Source organism: Fukomys damarensis, unplaced genomic scaffold, assembly GCF_012274545.1.
Source record: "Fukomys damarensis isolate Sample0158 unplaced genomic scaffold, DMR_v1.0_HiC HiC_scaffold_37, whole genome shotgun sequence".
NCBI lineage: Eukaryota > Metazoa > Chordata > Mammalia > Rodentia > Bathyergidae > Fukomys > Fukomys damarensis.
The window spans coordinates 45,081,573-45,103,059 of record NW_022900949.1 but is presented as its reverse complement, the minus strand read 5'-3'; the positions used below and the strand labels follow the sequence as shown (position 1 = coordinate 45,103,059).

Genomic DNA, 21,487 nt, shown 5'->3' with positions numbered 1-21,487 from the left:
CCTGTGTAGTGATCACATAGCATCTCTATAAGTACTCATTTTGTTGTGTATTTATATTTTCTTTGTACTGGACTGTATTTTACAGTTTTTTTAAATTCATTTGTATATTTTAAGATTGTAGTTGGAGCCAAGCATAGTGGTACATGCCTGTAATCCCAGCACTTGGGAGGCTGAGGCAGGAGGATTCACTTTGAGTTTGAGACCAGCCTGGGCTACATAGTTAGTTCCAGATCAGTCTCAACTACGTAGTGAGACCCTGTCTCAAAAAAAAAAAAAAAAAAGTTTGTAATTGGGATAAATTAAATAACCTTGCGAAACTCCTAATTAATTATTCTAGGGCCTCTGTTTGTCCTGTGTTGTAGAATTAAAATGTATCTTGGGATATATTTAGTTTTTTTTGCTTGCTTTTTAGGTACGCGATTGTCATGTCTTAAAATACACTTCAAAGGAAAACCATAATGGAAAAATGGCAGCCCTAACTGTAGGAGGGAAAACTGTGTCACGTTTCCGTGTAAGGAAATATTTTCATTCTTAGAATGGTGCATTTCTTTAGTTTCATATCTGAATGCTTTCATGCTTTATGCCTTCATTTACTGTGGAATTACTTGAAACCTGAGTTTGTTAATCAATTAACGGTCAAGAATTAGCAGAACAGATTACCACAAAGCTTTAATGAAAAGTAAATGAACTGTGCTACTACAACATGTAAAAATAGCTAACTTGCTTTAATTTGTCTCTGAGGTAAAACTATTTGGCAGGAGGAACAGAACTTTACTCTTTAAGCTATAGTGCTTATACATCTGTAAAATAAAAAAATACTACTTAACATATATTTTTCACAGGGATTAACACATTCCAGATGGCTTGAACCATCAGTGTGGTACATGCAGGACTGTCCCATCAGGTGGCTTGTGCCACTGGTAGTACATGCGGATCTAATCACTTTTATTGGCCTTTTACTAATAAAATTAATAAAAAGCTGCCGATGGAACAGTCCTGCATCTACCACTGGTGGTCAAGCCATCTGGGAGTGAGACACAAATTATGGCCCTGTTGTGAACATATTAAATGAAGATCACACAGTAGGTGTGATAATTGTTTTATTCCACTTTCTATGAAAAATTATCTCAGTATTTAATACCAAAAGGATTAATTTTGTATATTTTTTAGCAGGAGATTTCTGTACTAGGGAGAAAGCTGTATATGAACACACATCAAATTTTTCTACATAAAGCATTTTTTCTGAGCATACCATACCAACAAAATATTGAATTTATGGTTTAAATTACAAAAAACTAGTTACTATCCTCTAGTGTGTGACTAAAATTAGAAACCTTTATAGATATCATGGTGGTTTTCACTAATGGATAACAAAGCATCTTTAGATTTACTTAATTCTAAGCAAAGTTTTTTCACTGGAAATTATTTATGAAATGAGAATATGACTCATACTATACAACTGTCAGAATTACCAAATGTTTATTGTACATCTAACATCTACCGTTTTCTTGTCATAGTTAACTTTTATTGAGCACTTACTTCATGCTATGTACATAAGCATTAAGACTTCTACATTTATTACCTTAAGTTATTTTTTCAGCCTCTGAAATAAAGCAGTTAAGTAGCTCACTCTGGACCACTCACTGGTAATAATAGTCACAGCTTTCAGAGCCTTCCTTTCTTAACTGTTTCTTAATATTCACCTTTTGGGAACTCTCAAGCTGATGAGAGATGAATAAATAAATTAGCCGTCCCAGTACAATAAAAATCCAATAGGCACAGAACTGGAGGCTGCCATTTCTGCTTGGGAAAATATTAGGAAGTTTCACAGGGAGGAGACCAGAAGGAAAACCTGTGTTAAGCCATGCCAGGGGAAATGGCCTGTGCAGAGACAAGTGGAAGAGCATACGTGCCTGGGGAGAGAAATGTGGTGGTGATATGGCTGCATCTCAGTGTGGGTGTGGGCCAGGAGGGAAGATGATGCAGCTGCAGCTCTCTAGGTGACTGTGAGGGGTTTAGAGTTCATCTTGTAGACCTCAGTGAGCTTTCTGAAGTGTTTAACCTGGGCAGTAACAAATTGTTATGTTGGGTAACAAAAATTAGAAATATCTGGTTTCAGAGAATACTTCTAGGATTATTTGAACAATTAGGAGAGACCTGATGAAAGCCTTTTGAACCAAGGCAGTTGCATTTGAATTGAAAGGGCAGAGATTTGGAAAGGGGGAGGGATGATTCTGAATGGGACTGAGGATGTGGACGTGCAGGCACAGAACGATTTTCAAACAAGCATCTCAATCAGTGCTGGTACCATAACTGAAACAGGGACAAACGAGGGGAGGCTTTTGAGCACTATTCGCAGACAGTCCATGTGGAATTGTCCAATAAATAGTGAAAAATACTCACCCAGTAGATAATAGCTGAATCATATTAGTATAAATAATATAGTATTAATAACCAAAATGTTACAGAAATGATATAGTATAATTTCATACTCAAGATTGTGGTCCACATATTTTTTCTCTTCAACTAAATTCTTAATAATTTTATCCTCTTAAATGAATATACAGCACAGCAGAGTGATTTGAATACTGTATTCTTAATATTGTGGTGGATTTTGACTCATTCAGCTTACATAAACTTTAAAAAGTCATTTTTCTAACATAGTAAGCACTACAAAGGCCTTTCTTTTGTGACTTCTTCAAGATATAATTGTTATATGTCCAGAAGACATTTACTACAATATTAAGGGAAAACTTTACAAGCAGCCTTCCTTTAGAATGGGATATGAATATGAAGTTTCAGAACTCTTTATAAGTAAGGCATTTTTATTTGTAAAGGAAAAGTTGTTTTTGTTTATGTTTTTGTACTGGGGATTGAAGTACAGACCTTGTGCTTGCAAGGCAGGCAGTGATACCACTAAGCTCAATCCCCAGCCCAGAAAGAGATTTATTAAACTAAGAACATACTTCCTCTTGCATATTTTAGTCCTCAGAGAACTGTAAATGGATTGATTATAGAGGGATTTTTTTTAAAAAATGAGAACTATGAATATAAAATGCCAAATAGTTAAGTTCTTAAATTAGTTTTATTTATAATAGGGTTAGAACTGCTTTGTTTTGTCTTTCATTTTTTAATATGTAAAGAATTTATGCTTCCAAGGAATTAGACTAGTTTCCTTTTGCAAATTTTGTATGTTATAAATAAAAACTGTTGTGGTACATAGTGTTTTTGAATAAGGAAGTCAAGTGGCCCTAAAAGTTGATTAAATCAATTTATCTTAGGCACAGAGAAGCATTCTCATTGTGGGAAGGATAATTGCAGAGAACTGTGAAGAGGGGGAAAAACACAACCTCATCGATGGAATTATCCAAGTGTGACAGTGCTGTCAGTCTCTTAAATTGCCTTTTAAAAATCATTTGTTTGGAAGTTTCAATAAGTGAAAGAAAAAGAACTCTTGTACTGCTTCTCATTTCAGCCTAAGCATTTGGTTTTTCTCATATTATGATTGTCATTGAAAAAAATTAAAGTGTTCAATTTTAGTGAAACTGAAAGATAATTAGAAAATGTTACCTTAGGTTTTTTTTTTTTTTTCTGGTTTAGTAGTTAGATTGAGGGGTTCATCTTTTACAAAAGGATAAGGAATTTTTCTCAGAAGCTTCCTGGTAAACTAAAAGAAATTGATGTTAATAGTATAATATTGTGCTTTTTAACCATCAAGTGTAATGTGTGACTGTCAATAAATTTGAAGTCTGCTCTGAAATTTAGTAAGTCTGAATATGATACATTAGGGGAATCATTTTGAGGAGCCACACACTTTTAAATGAAATTTTTTGTTTGCCCTATTATGGAAAAAGTGTTTGTGACTAACGATGAAAAAAGGGCTGTGATAATTTTGACATGTGGAAAGTGAAACAAGAGTGACTGGATTGAATTTATGTTAACACTCTTTTGGAGGCATGGATAGCTTCTTGAGGTACAGAATATTCGTGAGTGCACTGCTGGGGAGTGCTTCCCAGCATATGTTGAGCAGCTCTCCTGGAGAGCCCCAGCAAGATTCCTAGTGGGAGTGGACTAGTCCAAAAATTAAAGTTCTGTGCTTAAAATTAGTGCCACCCAAATTCAAGTCAACTAAAGACAACTTACTAAATAAATTTTAAAGGAATACTAACAAGTTTCCCTTTTAAACTGAAATTAGCAAGTAACTTGAGTTTGCTAAGGATATATGCAGTATTCTACAAATAAGTCTGGCTGTTCAGATGCTTTATTTTGATTTGGGGAAAGGTGTTTTGTTAATCATCCTCATCAGTTGGTGTATTTAGCTTTCTGTCACTGTGGCAAAATACCTGAGATAAACAACTTGAAGGAGGAGAGATTCATTTTGGCTCATAGTTTCAGAGGTTTTGTTCCATAGCTTTTAGGCTCATGGTAAGGCTTCCTGAACATGTTAGAGAGCATGTGGTGGACCAAAGCAACAGACAGGAGACAGTGAGAAAGAGCAAGGAAAGGGCCGAGAACAATATGTACCTTCCAGGGTTGTCATTGGCTTACCTCCTCCAACTAAGGTCCCACCTCCTAGTTTCCAGCACCACCCAATAATAGTTCATATAATTATGAATTCAAAATGAATGAATTCACTGATGAGATTGCAGCCATGATCCAATCACACATCACACACACACACACACACACACATACACACACACACACCCCCAACCACCCACCCCAGTTTGCTGAATTAGGGACCAAGCCTTCAACACTTGAGCTTTTGGCTAAATCCCCAGCCCCATCACTGCTTTTTTTTAAAAAAGTACCATGAATTACTGTGGTACATTGGTTCACAAACTTAATTCTTGCCATGATTCTGTTTGCAAATCGAATTGGGCGAGAACTGAATCAAGTTTCTGCATAAGGTCAGTGTTGAACCTAACCATTGAATTTGAACCGTATCTTGAACAAATATGTCGCTGTGTCTTTGTTTTTATACTAGCTTAGCTTCTTGTAAGTTTGTTCACCCTCAGAGTAAGCTGTGTTATATATTTTAGGCTTGTCATTTCTAATAACTAGACTTGAAGATAGAGGCCATACACTGTCAGCTCACAAACACAGTAATGTTGCATTCCAAGAACAGATTGTTCAGCAGAGTGAGAAGCTAGCTAGAGTCTTTAATTTCAGATACTTGGGAGGCCAACGTAGGAGGATTGCAAATTTGAGGCCAGTGGCCTTAGTAACATAGCAAGATCTTGTCTCAAAATTTGATGAAAGGACTAGGAAAATAATTCCGTGGTAGAGTGCTTTCCTAGCATGTGTGAGCTGGGCTTAATGCTTAGTACTGCATATAAGTCAATAAAAGTGGCTTGGTTTGGACAGACAAACTTCATACCCAGGTAGACTTGTAAGTAGATCAGTGTGAGGTCATAAAGGCATAACTGAGATATATTCAGAGTGTAGAGTTGGTGTGAGGAATAATATGCTCTGGCAAGCCTGTTTGGGAAAGGATCTTGGGAAATTTAACTGGAGCCAGAACTAGAAACATTAGAGTTTTCATGAGCTGTGCACATATAGGGTGTCAGGGACAATTGCAAGTCAGGAGTGGTGTGGACAGACACAGGTATGTATACAGCAAGTAATATGGCCCATCAGAAGCCTGCATCTGCTTATTTATGCTTAGAAGAAAAGTTGAGGGGGGCTGGGGATTTAGCTCAGCAGTTCAGTGGCCTGCCTTGCAAGCGCAAGGACCCGAGTTCAATCCCTGGTACCAAAAAAAAAAAAAGAAAGAAAGAAAAGTTGAGGGAGAGGAAACAGCAGGGAGATAGATATACCTGTGTTGATTCTATTCTAATGAAAGAAATACTCTGCACATCCAGAAACAAAATGGTACAACTTTTTTGGGCAACTCTGCACATCCAGAAACAAAATGGTACAACTTTTTTGGGCAACTCTATAGCAATCTGTATCAATTCTTTAAAAAACTAAGGGGAGCGGGGTGTTAACCAGGACATTATTATAAGGAAATTAGATATCTATAGAGTTTTATTTTCAAGGAAATTGGTTATAGTGATATTTATAATGGAAAAAGGTAGGAGTGAGGCAAACAGACAGCAAGACCTACAAGAAGTGGGGATATAGCAGAACCTAAGCAAGACACTGCCTTCAGTAAGATTACTTTCTGGTGCATTTGGGGGTGGATTTGAGAGGCTGTTGTGTACATCTATCGCAATGGATGGGGATAAATTCCTTGCAGAGTAATAAAAGGTTGAGGGGGTAGCAAGTGACAAAAGTGGTACTATTTTAGATAGGAAAGGTATGTTGATATTTTGATGGAGACCTAAGAAAGTAAGGAAGCAGGTCATCCAAAAATCCGGCAGAGAAGCCTGGCGAACAGAGGAAATAACACATGCAAAGGACCAAAGGGTGGTGTTTGATATGTTCTTACACTAGTGTGGGAGTACATTTTATCTGAGAGCAGGAAATGAAGTCAGGTTGTCTGGAACCTTGTGAACCATAGAGTTGGGACTTGATTCTGCTTAACATGGAAGGCACCACAGAGACATAATATAGCTTGAATTTTTGTTTGTTTGTTTGTATCCACAATTTCTAGGCATGATATAAATACCTGTGCTTTTCCTTTTCTTTAGTTCTCTTCTTTTAATTTTTTAATTGAGTTATTTATACATCTAGGTATACCTTATGATCACATTCGTCATTGAGAATTTGTATCTGTACACAGTATATCTTGATTCTTACTTTTTCCCATCCCCCTGCCCTCCCTTCAACTTCTCCAGCCCCCCATATACATAAGTTTTGTTTTCATTTTTTCCTTCTTACCTTCAGTTTTTTTTTTTCTTTCCCTTCTTTCCTTTCCCTGCCCCCTCCCTGGTTCCCCTTCCCCTTTGAATGTTTTCTTCCTATTTCACAATATCTATTTTACATTTCAGTCTTCATTTACACCTTTAGTTTCTCACACCAGAGAAATGATTTGGTGTTTACACATGTGTGTCCTGTTTATTTATGAGGATGGCATCAAGGTGCATCCGTTTAGTTACAAATGTCTCTAGTTTCTCATTCATTGTGGTTGATTAATACTCCATTTTATTTAAAAAAAAATCTTTTTTATCCACTCACTAGTTGATGGGTTTTTAGGCTGTCTCCAAGCTTTAGCTATTACAAACTTTGCTGCTATAAACATGGGTGCCCATATGTCACTGTGGTATGATGCTTTTAATTCTTTTGAGAATATACCAAGCAGAGGAATAGCAGGGTCAAATGTGACCTCTAATCCTAGTTTTTTGAGAAATCTCCACACTGATTTCCAGTCTACACTCCCACCAACAGTGGAGAAGTGTTCCTTTCTCCCCATAACCCCGCCAGCATTTGTTATTGGTTGATTTCTTGATCTTTCTGCACTGAAATGGAATCTCGGCATTGTTTTCATCTGCATCTCTCGAATGACCAGTGATGTTGAACATTTTTTCATATGTTTATTTGCTGCTTCTACTTCTTTGTTTGGGAAATGTCTGTTCATTTCAAATGACCATTTTTTGAATTGGGTCTTTAAATTTGGGAGGTCTGATTTTTTTTAAGTTCTTCATATATTCTAGACAGTAAGAACAGCTGGTAAAATTTTTTTTAACATTTTGTGTTGTCTCTTCAGTCTGTTGGTGGTTTCTCTTGCTGTTTAGAAGCTTTTTAGTAAGATGAGATTCCAGTTATCGATTCTTTGTGCTAGTTCCCATGCAACTAAGGTTTTCTTCATAAAGTCTTTTCCTATGCCATTGTCTTCAAGAGTTCTGTCTAACCTATCTTCCAGCAGGTTTATTTTCTGTTTTAATATTTAGATCTTTGATACACTTCGATTTTAGTTTAGTGCATAGTGAAATAATATGGTCATGACAACCAGTAAATTGAGAATGGTCTGGGAGTGGGAGGGGTTAGATCAGATAGCAGACTGTTGAAATAATCCTGGTAAAGATGATGGGATGGAGTTGGGTGTAGTGATGAGAAGAGGTTAGTATGGGCTGTATTATTTTTTAGGACTTGCTGGTGAATGTTAAATGGGGTGTGAAGAGTCAAGGATAACCACAGTATTTTTAGCCCAAACAACAGAAGTTGCCGTTTATTGAGATTTGGAAGAACAGGCTTGGGAGGAAGTTGAGTTAGTTTTAGACTGTTAAGATTGAGTTGTTGTATGACGTTGATGTGGAGATAATGAGTTGGCAGGTGGAATGTAAAAATATCCAGAGTAGAATTTGGCATTAAAATTAGGAATATGAATTCATATTCCTATGTACATATGTGAAACTAATAGTGACTAGACACCAAGTGACAGTCTTTCAAGGAGACAGTGTTCACCTGTGTCAAGCATTACACATTGATCAAATAAAATGATAATTGGCCAGTGACTTTGACCATGCAGAAATGTGGCGATCATTGGTTACTTTGCACAGCACTTTCTGCTGAATGTTAGAGGCTTGAAAGCACCTGATTAAAGTGGGTTCAGAGAATGGGTGGAGAGAAAGTAAAGCAAGTTTCTCAAGAAGCATTGCTTAAAGAGAAACAAAATTTAGCTGAAGAATATATGGTGAAGGAAAAGCTTTGTTTTAATATTTGAATTATTGGGACACATTCATGTACTTATTGAAACTTCTAGCAGAAAGGTGGAGATTGATTTAGAAAAAATTGAGGACAGTTTCAGCAGGGAAGTCAGTGAGTAGGTGAGGAGGTAGGAATGAGCCCTTTTAGAGCAAAGACAGTTCATCTTTCAGTGTGGTTCACAGCCTTGGTTTAACGTACAGTCACATAAGGTGCTTCAAAAAATACTGATGCCTGCCTGGCTCCCTCCCTAGAGAAGTGAAATTGGAGTCTCCAAGCAGAAGTTGAGGAGTTGGTTGGAAGGATGACTGTAAGAGGGCTGGGACAGGCAGGTGCCTTGTTTGTTGATGACGTGGGGAAGTTCTCTTCCCTCTGAAAGAGTACTAGAGGCTTCAGAAGAGGATGTGACATAATTGTCTCAAGAGTAGGAGAAAAATCTAACCAAGGAAATGTAGGTAGGTCAGGCCACAGTTGGAACTCATGTTGGAGCTTGTGGTTGTGAAACTTCAGTGTGATTCATCACATTTTCTTCCAGTTGCTTTAAGATAGATGCAGAGTAGATGTATTATTGATTTTCTATGGGTGAGGCTCTTAATACAATGTTACGAGAACTCAAATCTGAGCAGAGCACAACTCTTCCTTACAGAATGAAGGCCTTTCCCCAAACAATGTTCACATGGTAGGATACTAAGTACTAAGGTTATTTGCTCATAGAGATGTAATGGGTTATAGATATAAATCGTACCTCCCTTAAATGAGGATTGGGTGCTCTTTGTACAATAAAGAAATAGAGTGTAATTAATTTATTTTTCTGGTGTTAATAACTTGATTTGAATCTCTGTGCAGTCAAGTCCACTTCTGGTATTTAACGTGTTACTTATATGTATTGCTTTTCCCCTAGAAATCTGAATCTACATTGGAATTTTACCGAGAACTTGGATTGCCACCAAAACAGAGCATTAAAATCTTTCATGTAACAGATAATGCTGTAATTAAGCCAGGTAATCTAAGGTCAGGGAACGGAGGGCGGTAAAAATATCCAAATATGTTATTTGTTTAATGCCAGCCCTTTCAAAGCTGAATCCAAAATACAGAGTCCCAAATGCAGGTATTTATTTTTAAGTATAAAACTATCTGTTTTAATCACTAAGAACAAACAAATCTTTGTGTCTTTTAAGTGGAAAAAGCTGTAGGGGACTCTTTGTTTTCCATGAAAAAGGGAGGAACGCTTTTGTTTTTAATGTAGAGAGAGCTTCACATTTGAAAAAGCCATTCTAAATAAATACACTAACTTTTAAAATTTGAGGTTGTTTACAGGCTGGATTTCTGTTAAGTGAAGAAAACTAGAGTCTCCCTTAAATAGGAAATATAACCTGAAAAGGGAGAGTGACTAATACACAGTTATATGTCGTATATTTTACTTCAGCATACTTGGAAAACTAACCACAGTCATCAAGCTTGGGTGTTTACCAGCAGCAATAGTGTGTTGTAACAAGAATCATTCATTTTGACCAATGCCGCTTTGACCCCTAGAAGGCACTGGCCCATTTGCCAGGCCTGGTCTGACCTCTCCAGCATCATGTGCCTTACGTAGGGCTTTGTTCTTTAGGCTACGCAATCAACTAAAAGACAGGTGTGTTGCATAATTTCATTGTCTAGGTGTTCTAATGTTTATTATAATTGAAGACAATCTCCTGTTTTTTGAAATCTGATACCTAGAAGGGTTGTTTGATGTAGTTTATATTTAATAAAGTTATTTCTGTGTGACAGATCTCATACTGATTTTCTTTTCTTCTCAAAAAGGCACTCCTCTATATGCTGCTCACTTTCGTCCCGGACAGTATGTGGACGTCACTGCCAAAACGTAGGTCTTCACAGCAATTCTCTTTTCCTTTTGTTTCTTCATTAACTAAAAAAAAATTAAAGTGAATATACCAAGTCAGTGAATAAAATATAAATATTCTCACTCATAAGTCTAATCAGTGAAGTCACTAACTACGCTGGCTTTAAAATTTTACTAACTTAGTTTTATGTGAAAAATTCAGGTTACAGCCTTGAGACTGAGATGTATGTTTCTTGACATAGAATTAAAAGAAATGTTTCATTACTTAGATTCTTTGTAGTTTGGGCCCACTTCTATTTTGAAGACCAAAGATGGCATACAGTGTGATGGTGAAATGCACACGAGCAGGGCTGATAGAATTCTTTTGACATTATTGTGTAATCTAGTTTTGGTTATTCTTTTCAATTGTAGGAAATGGTTAAATTAATAACATTTTATTTTGAAAGTGGTGGTTGTGTTTGACTTCTAAAATAACCATGTTAAAAGCCTATCAAAAACTAGAAGCAGCACTGTAGGTCTCTTCAGTAGCATTATACTACTCCTCAGTATTACATAAGTGAGACTTCTTCCGTGAAAAAAGAATTCTTTTAATACTCTTAACAAGGTTTAATTTAGTAGAAATCAATATTTTTTACTAACAAATGCTGACTATGAGTCATATTTAGTCTGGGCAGTGGTATTTTTGGTACTGCAGCTTTTTGATTATGTTACCATTTATGCCAAATGGCTTATCATTGGCTAGATAGCCTCCAGGAAACATTTAGATCTTTGAGAAGTAGCTTTTAAAAATTGATTGAGGTTACTTCACTACAGAATTTGAAATAAGTTTTTGTATATGTTTATATTGAAACTCTTTAGGTTATTGGAGCTCAAACTATCTAGTATAAACAAAACTCCACTATCAGCTGTTGTCCATTTCTGTTGTTCTCGCAACATAAATTATAATTTTGTTTCTCTTTGTGCCTTAATTTTCTTCTTTTTGTTACATGGCAGTATCTGCAGGGGTATTCTCAGGAGCCGTTTGAAAAAAAAAAATGTGTCTACAGTTGCTCTGGGATAGTCTTATGGTTGTCAATGGTTGTTTGTTATTTTTTAGAGTAGTTTCTATCCAGAGAAATTGGATGAATGCTAACACTAGATTCCTTCATCCAGTTATATGCTGTACATTCATTTCTACATGGTTATCATTTAGTTTGAAATATAGGTCATTAAAAAAGCTGCTAGATAGCTTTACTTTGTTCAGCTGTTTAGAAGTGAAATGGGACAGATTGGTAGCAGAGAAAGTCTTCTTTTTAGATAAATTATGAACCGTTGACTTTTTTCTGCTTCCCACTGTCCTGAACTTGTCTCTTGTTAACTGCAGCCCATAAAATAATTTGTTTCTTGATAACTGTGTTTGTTTTGCTTTCACTTTCAAGAACTCAAAATATTAAAACTAAAGTTTTGGTTTGGTTAGTTGGGGAGGTTTATTAATGTGTTGTAGATCAGATTATTTTGCTGTTTAATTTCTGAATTACATGTGATAAAGTACCTCATACTAATTCTGTTAATTTATGCACAGTTGGTGTTGTATGCATTCCATTAAATATTTTATAGAACGTGGGATATGCTGAGAAGCCATGCAGAGTCAGAGGTTTTTGTTCAGTAATGTCTGTGACCAAGCTTGTGACTAGCTTGGATTAGTGGCTAGCTTTTCAAATGCCTATGCCCACTAAATGCTTTCATCTCATATGCTGCTGTGTTTCCTTGGCTTCTTTTTTTAAAAGTTATTTTTAAAACCACAGCCTTCCTGTGAGTATAAAGTAAAAGGGGAAGTTGTTTTGTTTTATTTTAAAGTCAAGTCATATTCCTAGAAAACATGAGGTTGTATATCAGCCTCAGATTAAACAGCTTCTAACAGCTGGGATTACAGCCTGAGGATTTAAAGTAGTGACAGTCACACTTCTGGAAGAGAAGGGAAGGTTACCCATTTGAGAAGATCCTCGCTATCGCATGAGCTGTAGTACTGTGTTTTGATTTTACTGTACAAGGTGCACTGTGTTCTGGTGCACACTCAAGCAGAATTACCTGAGTCAGATTGAATTGGATTTTATTTAACTTTTGTTAAATGTTTCCAGTGACTATACCTCTTGTAGCTGGCATGTCATTTTATCTGTAAGATTCTTTTAAGTACTTTTAAATTTATTGGACTCTTCTCATGTGGAGTTTGGTTTGAATTCTCTGAATGTAGCGTGAGCTCCTTAGCCACATCCAGTCCCAGCTGCTGCTGCCCCTTCTCTTTGCCGCTGATGTCCCTGAGTTGTGATGTGTGTGGACATGCCCCATGTATATGTGTGCATATGCTTACTTTTCTTTTTCCTTTAAACTCTTGTATGTCCTCCCCTGAGGGATCAGTTCTCCTTGCCTAGAGTTTTAAGTCTTTTGCAGCCAATGAAAATGTGCTTTTTTCTATTAAACTGTAATGGAACCATCATCATTTGGGTATAGGCTCTGTGTGCTCTCATCCCTTACCACTGTAACTTATTTAGAGCCGAGTTTATCTACCTTGTCCTCTATTTCTAGCCCCTGTTTGGTGACTTCTGGGCTCCATCTTCTTGATTATTAATCCTGTTACAAGTACAAACACATCAGAGAAAAGAACTGTGTTGTTCCATGGTTAGGATGGTGACAGGACATGGATTTACAGACTGCAGCAGAGGCTTTCCCAGTTAACTGAGCTTTGACTCTCTAAAAAGGCCGCTGAACATGGACTCATACCCCTCTGTGGAGTTCCTAAGGTTTCTAACCAGTTCTCGGGCTATGGGGCTATGGGTCTGGGATTCTGAGGGCCACAGGACTGGAAAAAAGTCCTGCTTATCAGTTAAACTACTTTTTCTCCCCTACTGCTGTACCAGCACAGAATTCAGAATGCCTTTCTTTAACTCTGATCAACTTGTGACACATCAACATCTTTTTAAAAAGCAACCAAGTTAAATTAATCTAGTTTTCAAAATAACATTGCCAAAAATTTTTTTTTAAATGAGCCTGCTTATTACTTACATTTTAGTTAGCATAAAATTGAAAATAGGTCTGTTTAGTAATTGGCTTCATTTTCTTCTTTCCACTGACAAAGAAAATTTTTACTTGTTAATCTATATTTTGAATGTTTCAAATTGTTTCTTTAGACTTTCCTTAGACCTTTAATTGCTGGGTTAAAAATAGTTTAGAAATAATTCACCAGATTAATTTTAAAAAGGTTAAAAAGGGAAAACAGTGTCAACCTCGAAAATTCTTTGTTACTGGGATCTGTTAATCTCGGAAATGTAATTGTATGTAAGTATTTTTTTTTTTAATTGTTCAGTGACCAATAGCAGGAGTTTCTTGAGGGTATACTTAAACTGTTAAATGTCCTTTTTCTAATAATTGTAGCAGAAAATCTACTTGCATCAAAAGATACATCGTGTTTACCTATACTGAATTTCACTAAAATCCTCTATATAAATAGGTAAATTTACCAGTGTAACTTGGGGGTATGAGGTGAATATGTTTGCCAGAGTTAGTTTTAATTGTTCTGTTATACCAGAAATAGTCTTTTTTCTAAAGGGTCTGAGAATATAAGTTCAGTTTAGATTACATGTAAAATATTTTTACATCTAATAAAACATCTAGTAAAATAGCTTTATAGTTCCATTGTGCTCTTAGTAGATAATAAAGCCTAGTCTTTGAGACATGGCCGTCTCATATAATTCATTTGTAGTAGAAATTTAAACTAGCTTGTATAATGATGACTGCGCTCTCCTCTGCCCAAGTACACCTTTAAAGTTCTTTTTCTGTAATAGTGACTCTATTCTTTTGTAATTTCAAACAAATGATACTTTGGGGTCTAATATTTTCCTTTTCTTTTGGCCTCAACTTTAAGGACCAAACAGCTTTAGGTACTATGTGAATATAAGCAATGTGTGACTGTTAACTCTATCCTCAGCATAGGCTGTTTAGCTAATTTTTTCTATTGAATCTTGGCACTGCTTATTATGATAAATGATTTTTTTAAAAGTAAAAGAAATGAGAAAAGAATAAAAGAACCAACCAAAAGAAAATTATAAAAATGCATTTTTCTGTATTCAAGAGGAAATGTTAGGACTCTGTCAAGGACTGGAAGGACAGACAGCATGGTGTTACACTCATCTCAGTGGGGGCAGAGGGGCCTGTTCTGCCAGATATCTTACTCAGCTTTGAGTTCATGACAGTGGCACGATGGGAACTTTTTTTCTGGTTGTCTGGAATTCTTTAATTATTTATTATTTAACTTTGAAGCTTATATTGAAGTCAAAAGGCAGCTTATTTGGTTTTGTGAAAGATTTTTCTTTCTGGAAGAAAGGTAATCTAAAAATCTTACCTATAAGCCTGGGCTAATTAGAACAACCCATATATTTTTAGTCATAATCTTACTACTTTAAAGTTGTCAGTTTTCCTTGTATTTTTGTATTAAAGTAGAAAAATTTCACTTGTCTCAGTAGTGTTTTCCTTGGTGATAAAAATTTAGGGAGATAGAGTAACAAAGATTATATAATTGGGTTTTTTTGTTTGTTTCTTGGTACAGGGGATCAAACTTGGGACCTTGTGCTTGAGTAGCAGGCAGTGGCACCACTGAGCTAAATCTCCAGCCCAAGATTAATTGATAAAGCACCTTATTTACTGAGATTGATTGGGTTATTTTGAGCTTTTATTAAAATATCAAAATATATAAAGAAGTACTATTCCCATCAAAGTCCTTTTTTCTCCCCCCTCATGGTAATGGAGTTTGAACTTAGGGCCTTCACACTGAGCTATATCCTCAATCCCTCAACCCTTTTTTATATCAAGACAGGGTCTTGCTCAGTTGCCTAATGGCTTGAATTTAAGATCCTCCTGCCTCAGCCTCCTGGAGTGCTGAAATCACAGATGTGTCCCAGTTCCATCAAGTCTTAAAGGTAGTTTTAAAAGTCAAGTGAGTTCTTCAAAAATCAGGGCTCTGGGCTTTGTGCCTCATCCCACATACTATTGAGTGAGGGGTGCCTGCACACCATCTGAAACCCTCCCCATGGACTCGTTGCTCTTCTGACTGGTGGACTTTTGCTGTGAATTCTGGTCAAAACAAAGTATGTGCTTCCTTCATGATCCAATTCCTATCCAGTTCTGTACATTTTCAGTTTTATTTCATTTTTAAAAACTATGTTCACTAGATATTCAAAGCAATATAGTTGTAAACATTAGTGAAACACTTTTGAAAATGATTAGATTTTAGAGGGGCATATTGTTTATGAAAAATAATCCCTCTTAAATCAGTGTAAGTAACTGTTTCTAGCCAAAGGCTAGAATTCGGAAGTTTTAAGGTGATATTTTATTGTTTTGTTGCTTAAAAATTTTATAGTAGATATCTATAATTTCCTCCCTGTGTAACTATAAAGCAGAATTTTTTTTAACCTACAATAAGCAAAAATAAGGCCTGATAAGTAAAAGGCAATCTAGAAGAGTAGCTAAAGGAATTGGTTTTTCAGTAGCTCTGTGATCTAGACAACTTTTATTATTTCATCATTCACATAATACCACCTACTTGATAGTCATGTAGAAATTGATTGAGATAATACACAGAAAGCTTTTAACTCAGCCTAGCCCAGTGCTGAGAAATCTGTGACACACGTGCTACAGCCAGCTGTTTGTTATCACTGAAAGCTCTTAAAAGTTTCACCATCACTAATCTAGAATGTAATAAACACTCAAGAGTATTAGCCACTATCACTTGTATTCAGTTCACTGCTTTTGTTTCCATTTTAAAAGATTCTGTATTATTCTCAATAGAAAATACTTTTTAAATGAATAGAAGCCATTAGGAATTCACTTCTGCTATTTTCTAATACATCAAGTTATGACCTTTTATATAATAAAGCAGTAGTTCTGCAAAACACTCTTAATTTTAAAATCCCATACTACGACTACATCTAGATTTTATAGACTAATGAGGATGCCATTAAAATAGCCTCATGCCTCTTGACTATAATATTTTCATATTTTTGTTCTATTCTGATTCTCAAGAGACAGTGTGATCTGGGTTGAAATCATGGACAGATGCTTCCATTTGCCAGGGATTTGACCCTGGGCAAATGGCTTAACATGTTTGGATTTAAATTTATTTTTCTTTTTCATAAGGTAATGCTGTTAAATATTCCCCAAAGTCTTTACCAAAAAAATAATTGCCAGTTTTCCAAGTGGCATATCTCACTCTTATGTATACTAATGAAATAATGCATGGTTATGGTTTTGCAGTTTGGGATAGTATGGTTTTCTTAGCTACTGAAGATTGTTGTATGGCTGAAGACCTTCAGAAAGTACTTTTGTCCTTTCATGATACTGCAGAATTGGTTATTCAAGTTTTGTTTTTTTGAAAGGCGCAGATTACACTCAGGAGAATGGATAGATGTATTCCAGGTTCATTTAGGATAGTCAGGAAATTGAAGTAATCAATGTCAATCTGGCTTTTTGTACTATTGAGTGCACTACATTTGATATCAGAAAAGCTATGGACAGTGTACTCAAAGCAGTCTCTGGTTAATAAAAATATTCCCAGATATTGATGGGAAGCTTATGGTTTTTAACTAGAAAACACCTGCATTTTCAGTCATGCTGTTACAAACTTGTCCGGGAAAGTTACAGCCATATAGACATTTCATGCCAGCATCTACCTATATGAATGGAGCACAGAGCAGCTGAAAGATTCCACTGTGACAATTTGTGGGCTCAGAAACTGTTTATCACTGATCAAATAGATTTACACAGCAACACTGAACTGGGTAGAAATTGACTCGAACTTTATCGGGTTCTTTAGTAGAGGTGTTATGACTTTGAGATAAGAGCAAATGAGATTAAGTTGTAAACATCTGAGGGAGTTGTTCAAAGGAGAAACTGTAATTAAAGATTAAAATGTTCTATATTAGTTTATCATGAGTTAAAAACTGATCCTGAGAGAGACAGTGAATAGCTAGTAAGTCTTTTATATACATGTAATTTATTTTGTTAAAAACTGTCCTTTGTTTATTGAATTTTTTTTTGTTATTCTAAAACTAAGAGCATACAGTTTAATCTAAAGCATAACAGCATGATTAAGTTATATCTTATAAGAATAGTCATTGGAGAGGAAGGTAGATTGCAGAGGGTGGATGATGGATGTGAAGAGACTCAGTTTTGTTTTCCAAAGATGGAAATAATGGAGGTAAAAGAAGGCTGGAGAAACCATTGGCAAGCAAGACACTTGGGCATGGGATTTTTCGAGGGAATTTTTAGACGATTAGGAACAAATGGGACTCAGAGCATGTGTACAGTCACTTCTCATCTCATGGACATTTTGTCTCCAAAATACAGTAATATCCAGAGGCATGCAGTGAAAGGCAGTGTCCCACAAAGTGAAAAAATAAGATAGATTTGTATTAGAACTTGTTTGCTGTTGACATTTGGGCATTTGTCACAATATGGCAAGGGAATGAAATTTGCGTAGTTATCTCTAGAGATTTATAAACCTCATTGGGAAATACTAAATTGTGCATTTCCCATTACAAGTTTCTTTTAGTCATACCTGTAAGCCCATCCTCCTCCTTTCTTTATGCCATCCTTGGAACTAAAAGTATGCCTGTTAACACAACATTTGGAGACTATACCACAAAAGGAAAGTAACCCTCTATCTTGCTATGACAAGTACAAATGGGCTGAGAAACAAGTCAGTAGTCTTCTAAATTACATGGTACTTCTCAATTTTTTTATGAATTTTTGGTTTAACAATTATAATTGCTGTAAAGTTGTGATTTCTAATACTGTGTTCTTCCTGATTTGATTTTTAATTTATTTTTTTTATTTCTCTTGCTAGTAATTAACTAGACTATGTAAGGGTGAGTGACAAAGCCTGTGTGTTAATGTGTTGTGTATAATTTTCAGTGAGGTAAAGATTTTATTTTATATGACCCGTGGAAACATATTTGAAATGTACCTAGGTGTCTTACCTAAGTACCTAGGTAGAGTTCATTTCTTTTTTTATTTTATTTTTTTCTTCAGTTGGGTGGCAGTTCAGAGAATAATATAGAAGTGTAGATACCTGTACCACCCATGATCAACAGGTGCACTCTATTCTCCCTAAGCTAAACTGAACCAATAATTTTTCATGTCATTTGGGTTCTATCCTGTTGTTTAAAGGCTATTTATTGAAGAGGTTCCCATTGTACACAGTGTAACTACATGATGTGTTCTAGAGCTAGATTGAAAAAAGTCTGTAATTAGCTGACAGTTTAATTAACTTTCAGGATACTGCTTTCATCTTATAATCATTTTCTTTTAAAATGAGCTCAATTATCTTCTCTAGTTTACCTGGCATGCATTTTATTGGTGCTTGCTTTTTAAGTAAGAGATAATAAGTTTGAGGACTCAAAAAGAACTAGTAAACTTTCTACCAAGAATGACCAGTGGTTGAATGTGGTATTTTTAAAACCTGTTCATTTTAGCGTAGTATTGCCAGTCCTTCCCATTGTTCTTTTTTTCCCCGTTATATGCTAAACAATAGCATAGGGATAAATGACTCTTTAGGTATTTTCTCTTTTTTTTTACTTTTAAATTGCCAAGCTTTTTGCTTTGCAAGGATACTCTAAAATTCATTAAGTGAAAATATTTGTTAAATTTTTGAAATATATTTTCATTAAAGTGTTTGATTATCGTGCTTATCTTTGTAGATGTTATAGAAATACAGAAATGTTATTTTGTATAACTCTTTAATGAAGACTATTATTTTGAGTGTTTGGGGCAAAAGAAGAATTATGTACATGCTATCATAGTATGTTCAGTTGAAGAAGAAAATGATGTATGCTAAATTTAAATTATTTACAAATAACTTTTGGTGTTTGATTTGATAATATGTACCTGATGGTTCTGAACATAATTTATGGTTGCTTTTATATTGAATTTCTGACTTATCTAAAACATACTGTTTTAGACATGTGGGCTTTCTTCAATCCAGTCCTCTGATAATTCTGTGTTAACAAATTCATTACAGTATTCTTGTGAAAGTAGTTTGTTTTTCTTTTTCTTTTGCCCCTTTTCATGTACATAAAAAGTATGTTAACATTGTTGAGTGAAAGGTGAAAAAAAGTCTTCATTTTAAGAGTATATAAAAAAATGCATTGAATCTTACAGTTCCCCCTGGCCTTGGATTGTATTGTTTGTACTAATATATTTAACATTTAGAAATACACTTTAATGCTGCTTGAGCCTAGTATTGTTTGCTGTCTACTTGCATCATACAAAGCTTCTCTAGCTAACAAAATCTGAAAATAAAATGATTTCATTTCAAAATGAGATTTTAGATTATTAAGAAATTGTGGTTTTCTGATTTTGTTCTCTATTAGCTTCCATTCATACTGAAACCAAGATACATCTAGTATCTTCTAAAATAAAACTTGCTTGGCATTTAGAGCATTTTAATTTTCTTATTGATACCATTAGATTACATAGCTATTGCTGCCTAATATATCACCCAAAGCAGAATAGCTTCAAGTAATAAACATTTACTACCTCACAGTTTCTGTGGTCAGTAGTCCTAATACAACTTACCTAAGTGTCTCTGGCTCAGGGTCCCTGCATTAAGGGTGTTTGTTAACCAGGGCTCCCATCATTTCAAGGTTCAACATGGGGAGAATTTGCCTCCAAATTTACCAACACAGACATGGGGTCAGGTCCACAAGGTATTATTGCTGGAACCACCCTTGCCACATGCCCCTCCATAGCATGGCTTATGTGATGGCACTTGGCTTCATTCAGAGCCTAGCAAGCAAAAGAGCTCCCAGATGAAAACTATAGTCTCTTTGTAACCAAATCTCAAAAGTAACGTTTCATCATTTCAGCCGTATTTTATTCATTAGAGGCACATCACTAGGTCCACTGAGACTCAAGGGAAGAGGATTGAACAAGGGCATCAGTACCAGGAGGTGGGGATCTCTGGGGTCCATCTTGATGGCTGTCTGTTGTGTATAATGAACATTTTGAAATTTCTAGAACTGTACCTCTTTTACTTTGTCATCTTCTGTAGATTATGATGATGAAACTTTTTTCCTGTTCAGATAAAACTCCTTTTGCTTACCTTATTATTGTCTCGCTATCTTGAATTAATTTTATATACAATTAGGCTTGAATGGGTGGTACAAGCTGAGGCAGATAAAGGAATATTCATTTGAAGCTTTGCTTGTGTATCCTTTCTAGTTATTTAGATAAGCTTTATTATGCCTCGAAGGTATTATCAAAAAAATGTACATTTGGGAATGTTTTGCACTCTACAATATTGTATAAATTCTAACACTTGTTTTGTTTAGCATTGGTAAAGGTTTTCAGGGAGTCATGAAAAGATGGGGATTTAAAGGCCAGCCTGCTTCCCATGGTCAGACGAAAACCCATAGGAGACCTGGAGCTATTGCAACTGGTGTAAGTATAGCTAATGATGCTCTCTTTAATGCTAAATATTCAATGTCTGCACAGACAGTGTTCAGTTTTTCTTGAGATCAAGTCACATTTCAATTTGATCTTCAGTGGGTTCTAGTACTGGTCACTCTTTTTTGGGGGGTCCTCTCCTCCCTTATTTTCTAAAACCAGACTTGAATTGTTTAGTTCTGTCCCACATACTTATGACCAGTATTCTTTTTTTTTTTTTAATTGAGTTTATTGGTACAATCTAGGTATACAATACAGTTACATTCATCATTGGGATTCTGTACCTTTACATAAAGGTCTTGATTCTCATTTTTTCCCCTTGTCCCTGCCCTCCCTTCACCCCCCTCCCCTCCCCATTTACAAACACTTTATTTCCATTTTTTCAGTTTCTCATATTTTTTTCCTCTCCCTTATTACCTTTCCCCCACCCTTCCCACTTTCCCTACACCTTTAGCCCTTTACTTCCTATTTCACATTATTAGTTATCTCATTAGGATCCTGTGTACTATTATAGTTTTCGCACCAAAGAAACTATTCGGTATTTCAGTTAAAGAAATCTCTGTATGAACATTAAAAATAGGG

The 21,487-nt window shown here is 35.6% G+C and overlaps 1 protein-coding gene across 1 annotated transcript in view; it reads left to right on the top strand.

The window, feature by feature from the left end:
• Positions 1-21,487, top strand: part of Mrpl3 (mitochondrial ribosomal protein L3) — a 41,698-nt gene that overhangs the window by 4,164 nt on the left and 16,047 nt on the right. The window contains exons 4-7 of the mRNA XM_010625452.3: positions 413-511; positions 9,491-9,590; positions 10,393-10,453; positions 20,791-20,899. Of these exons, the coding sequence (XP_010623754.1) occupies positions 413-511; positions 9,491-9,590; positions 10,393-10,453; positions 20,791-20,899 (369 nt within the window). The remainder of the gene's footprint in view (positions 1-412; positions 512-9,490; positions 9,591-10,392; positions 10,454-20,790; positions 20,900-21,487) is intronic.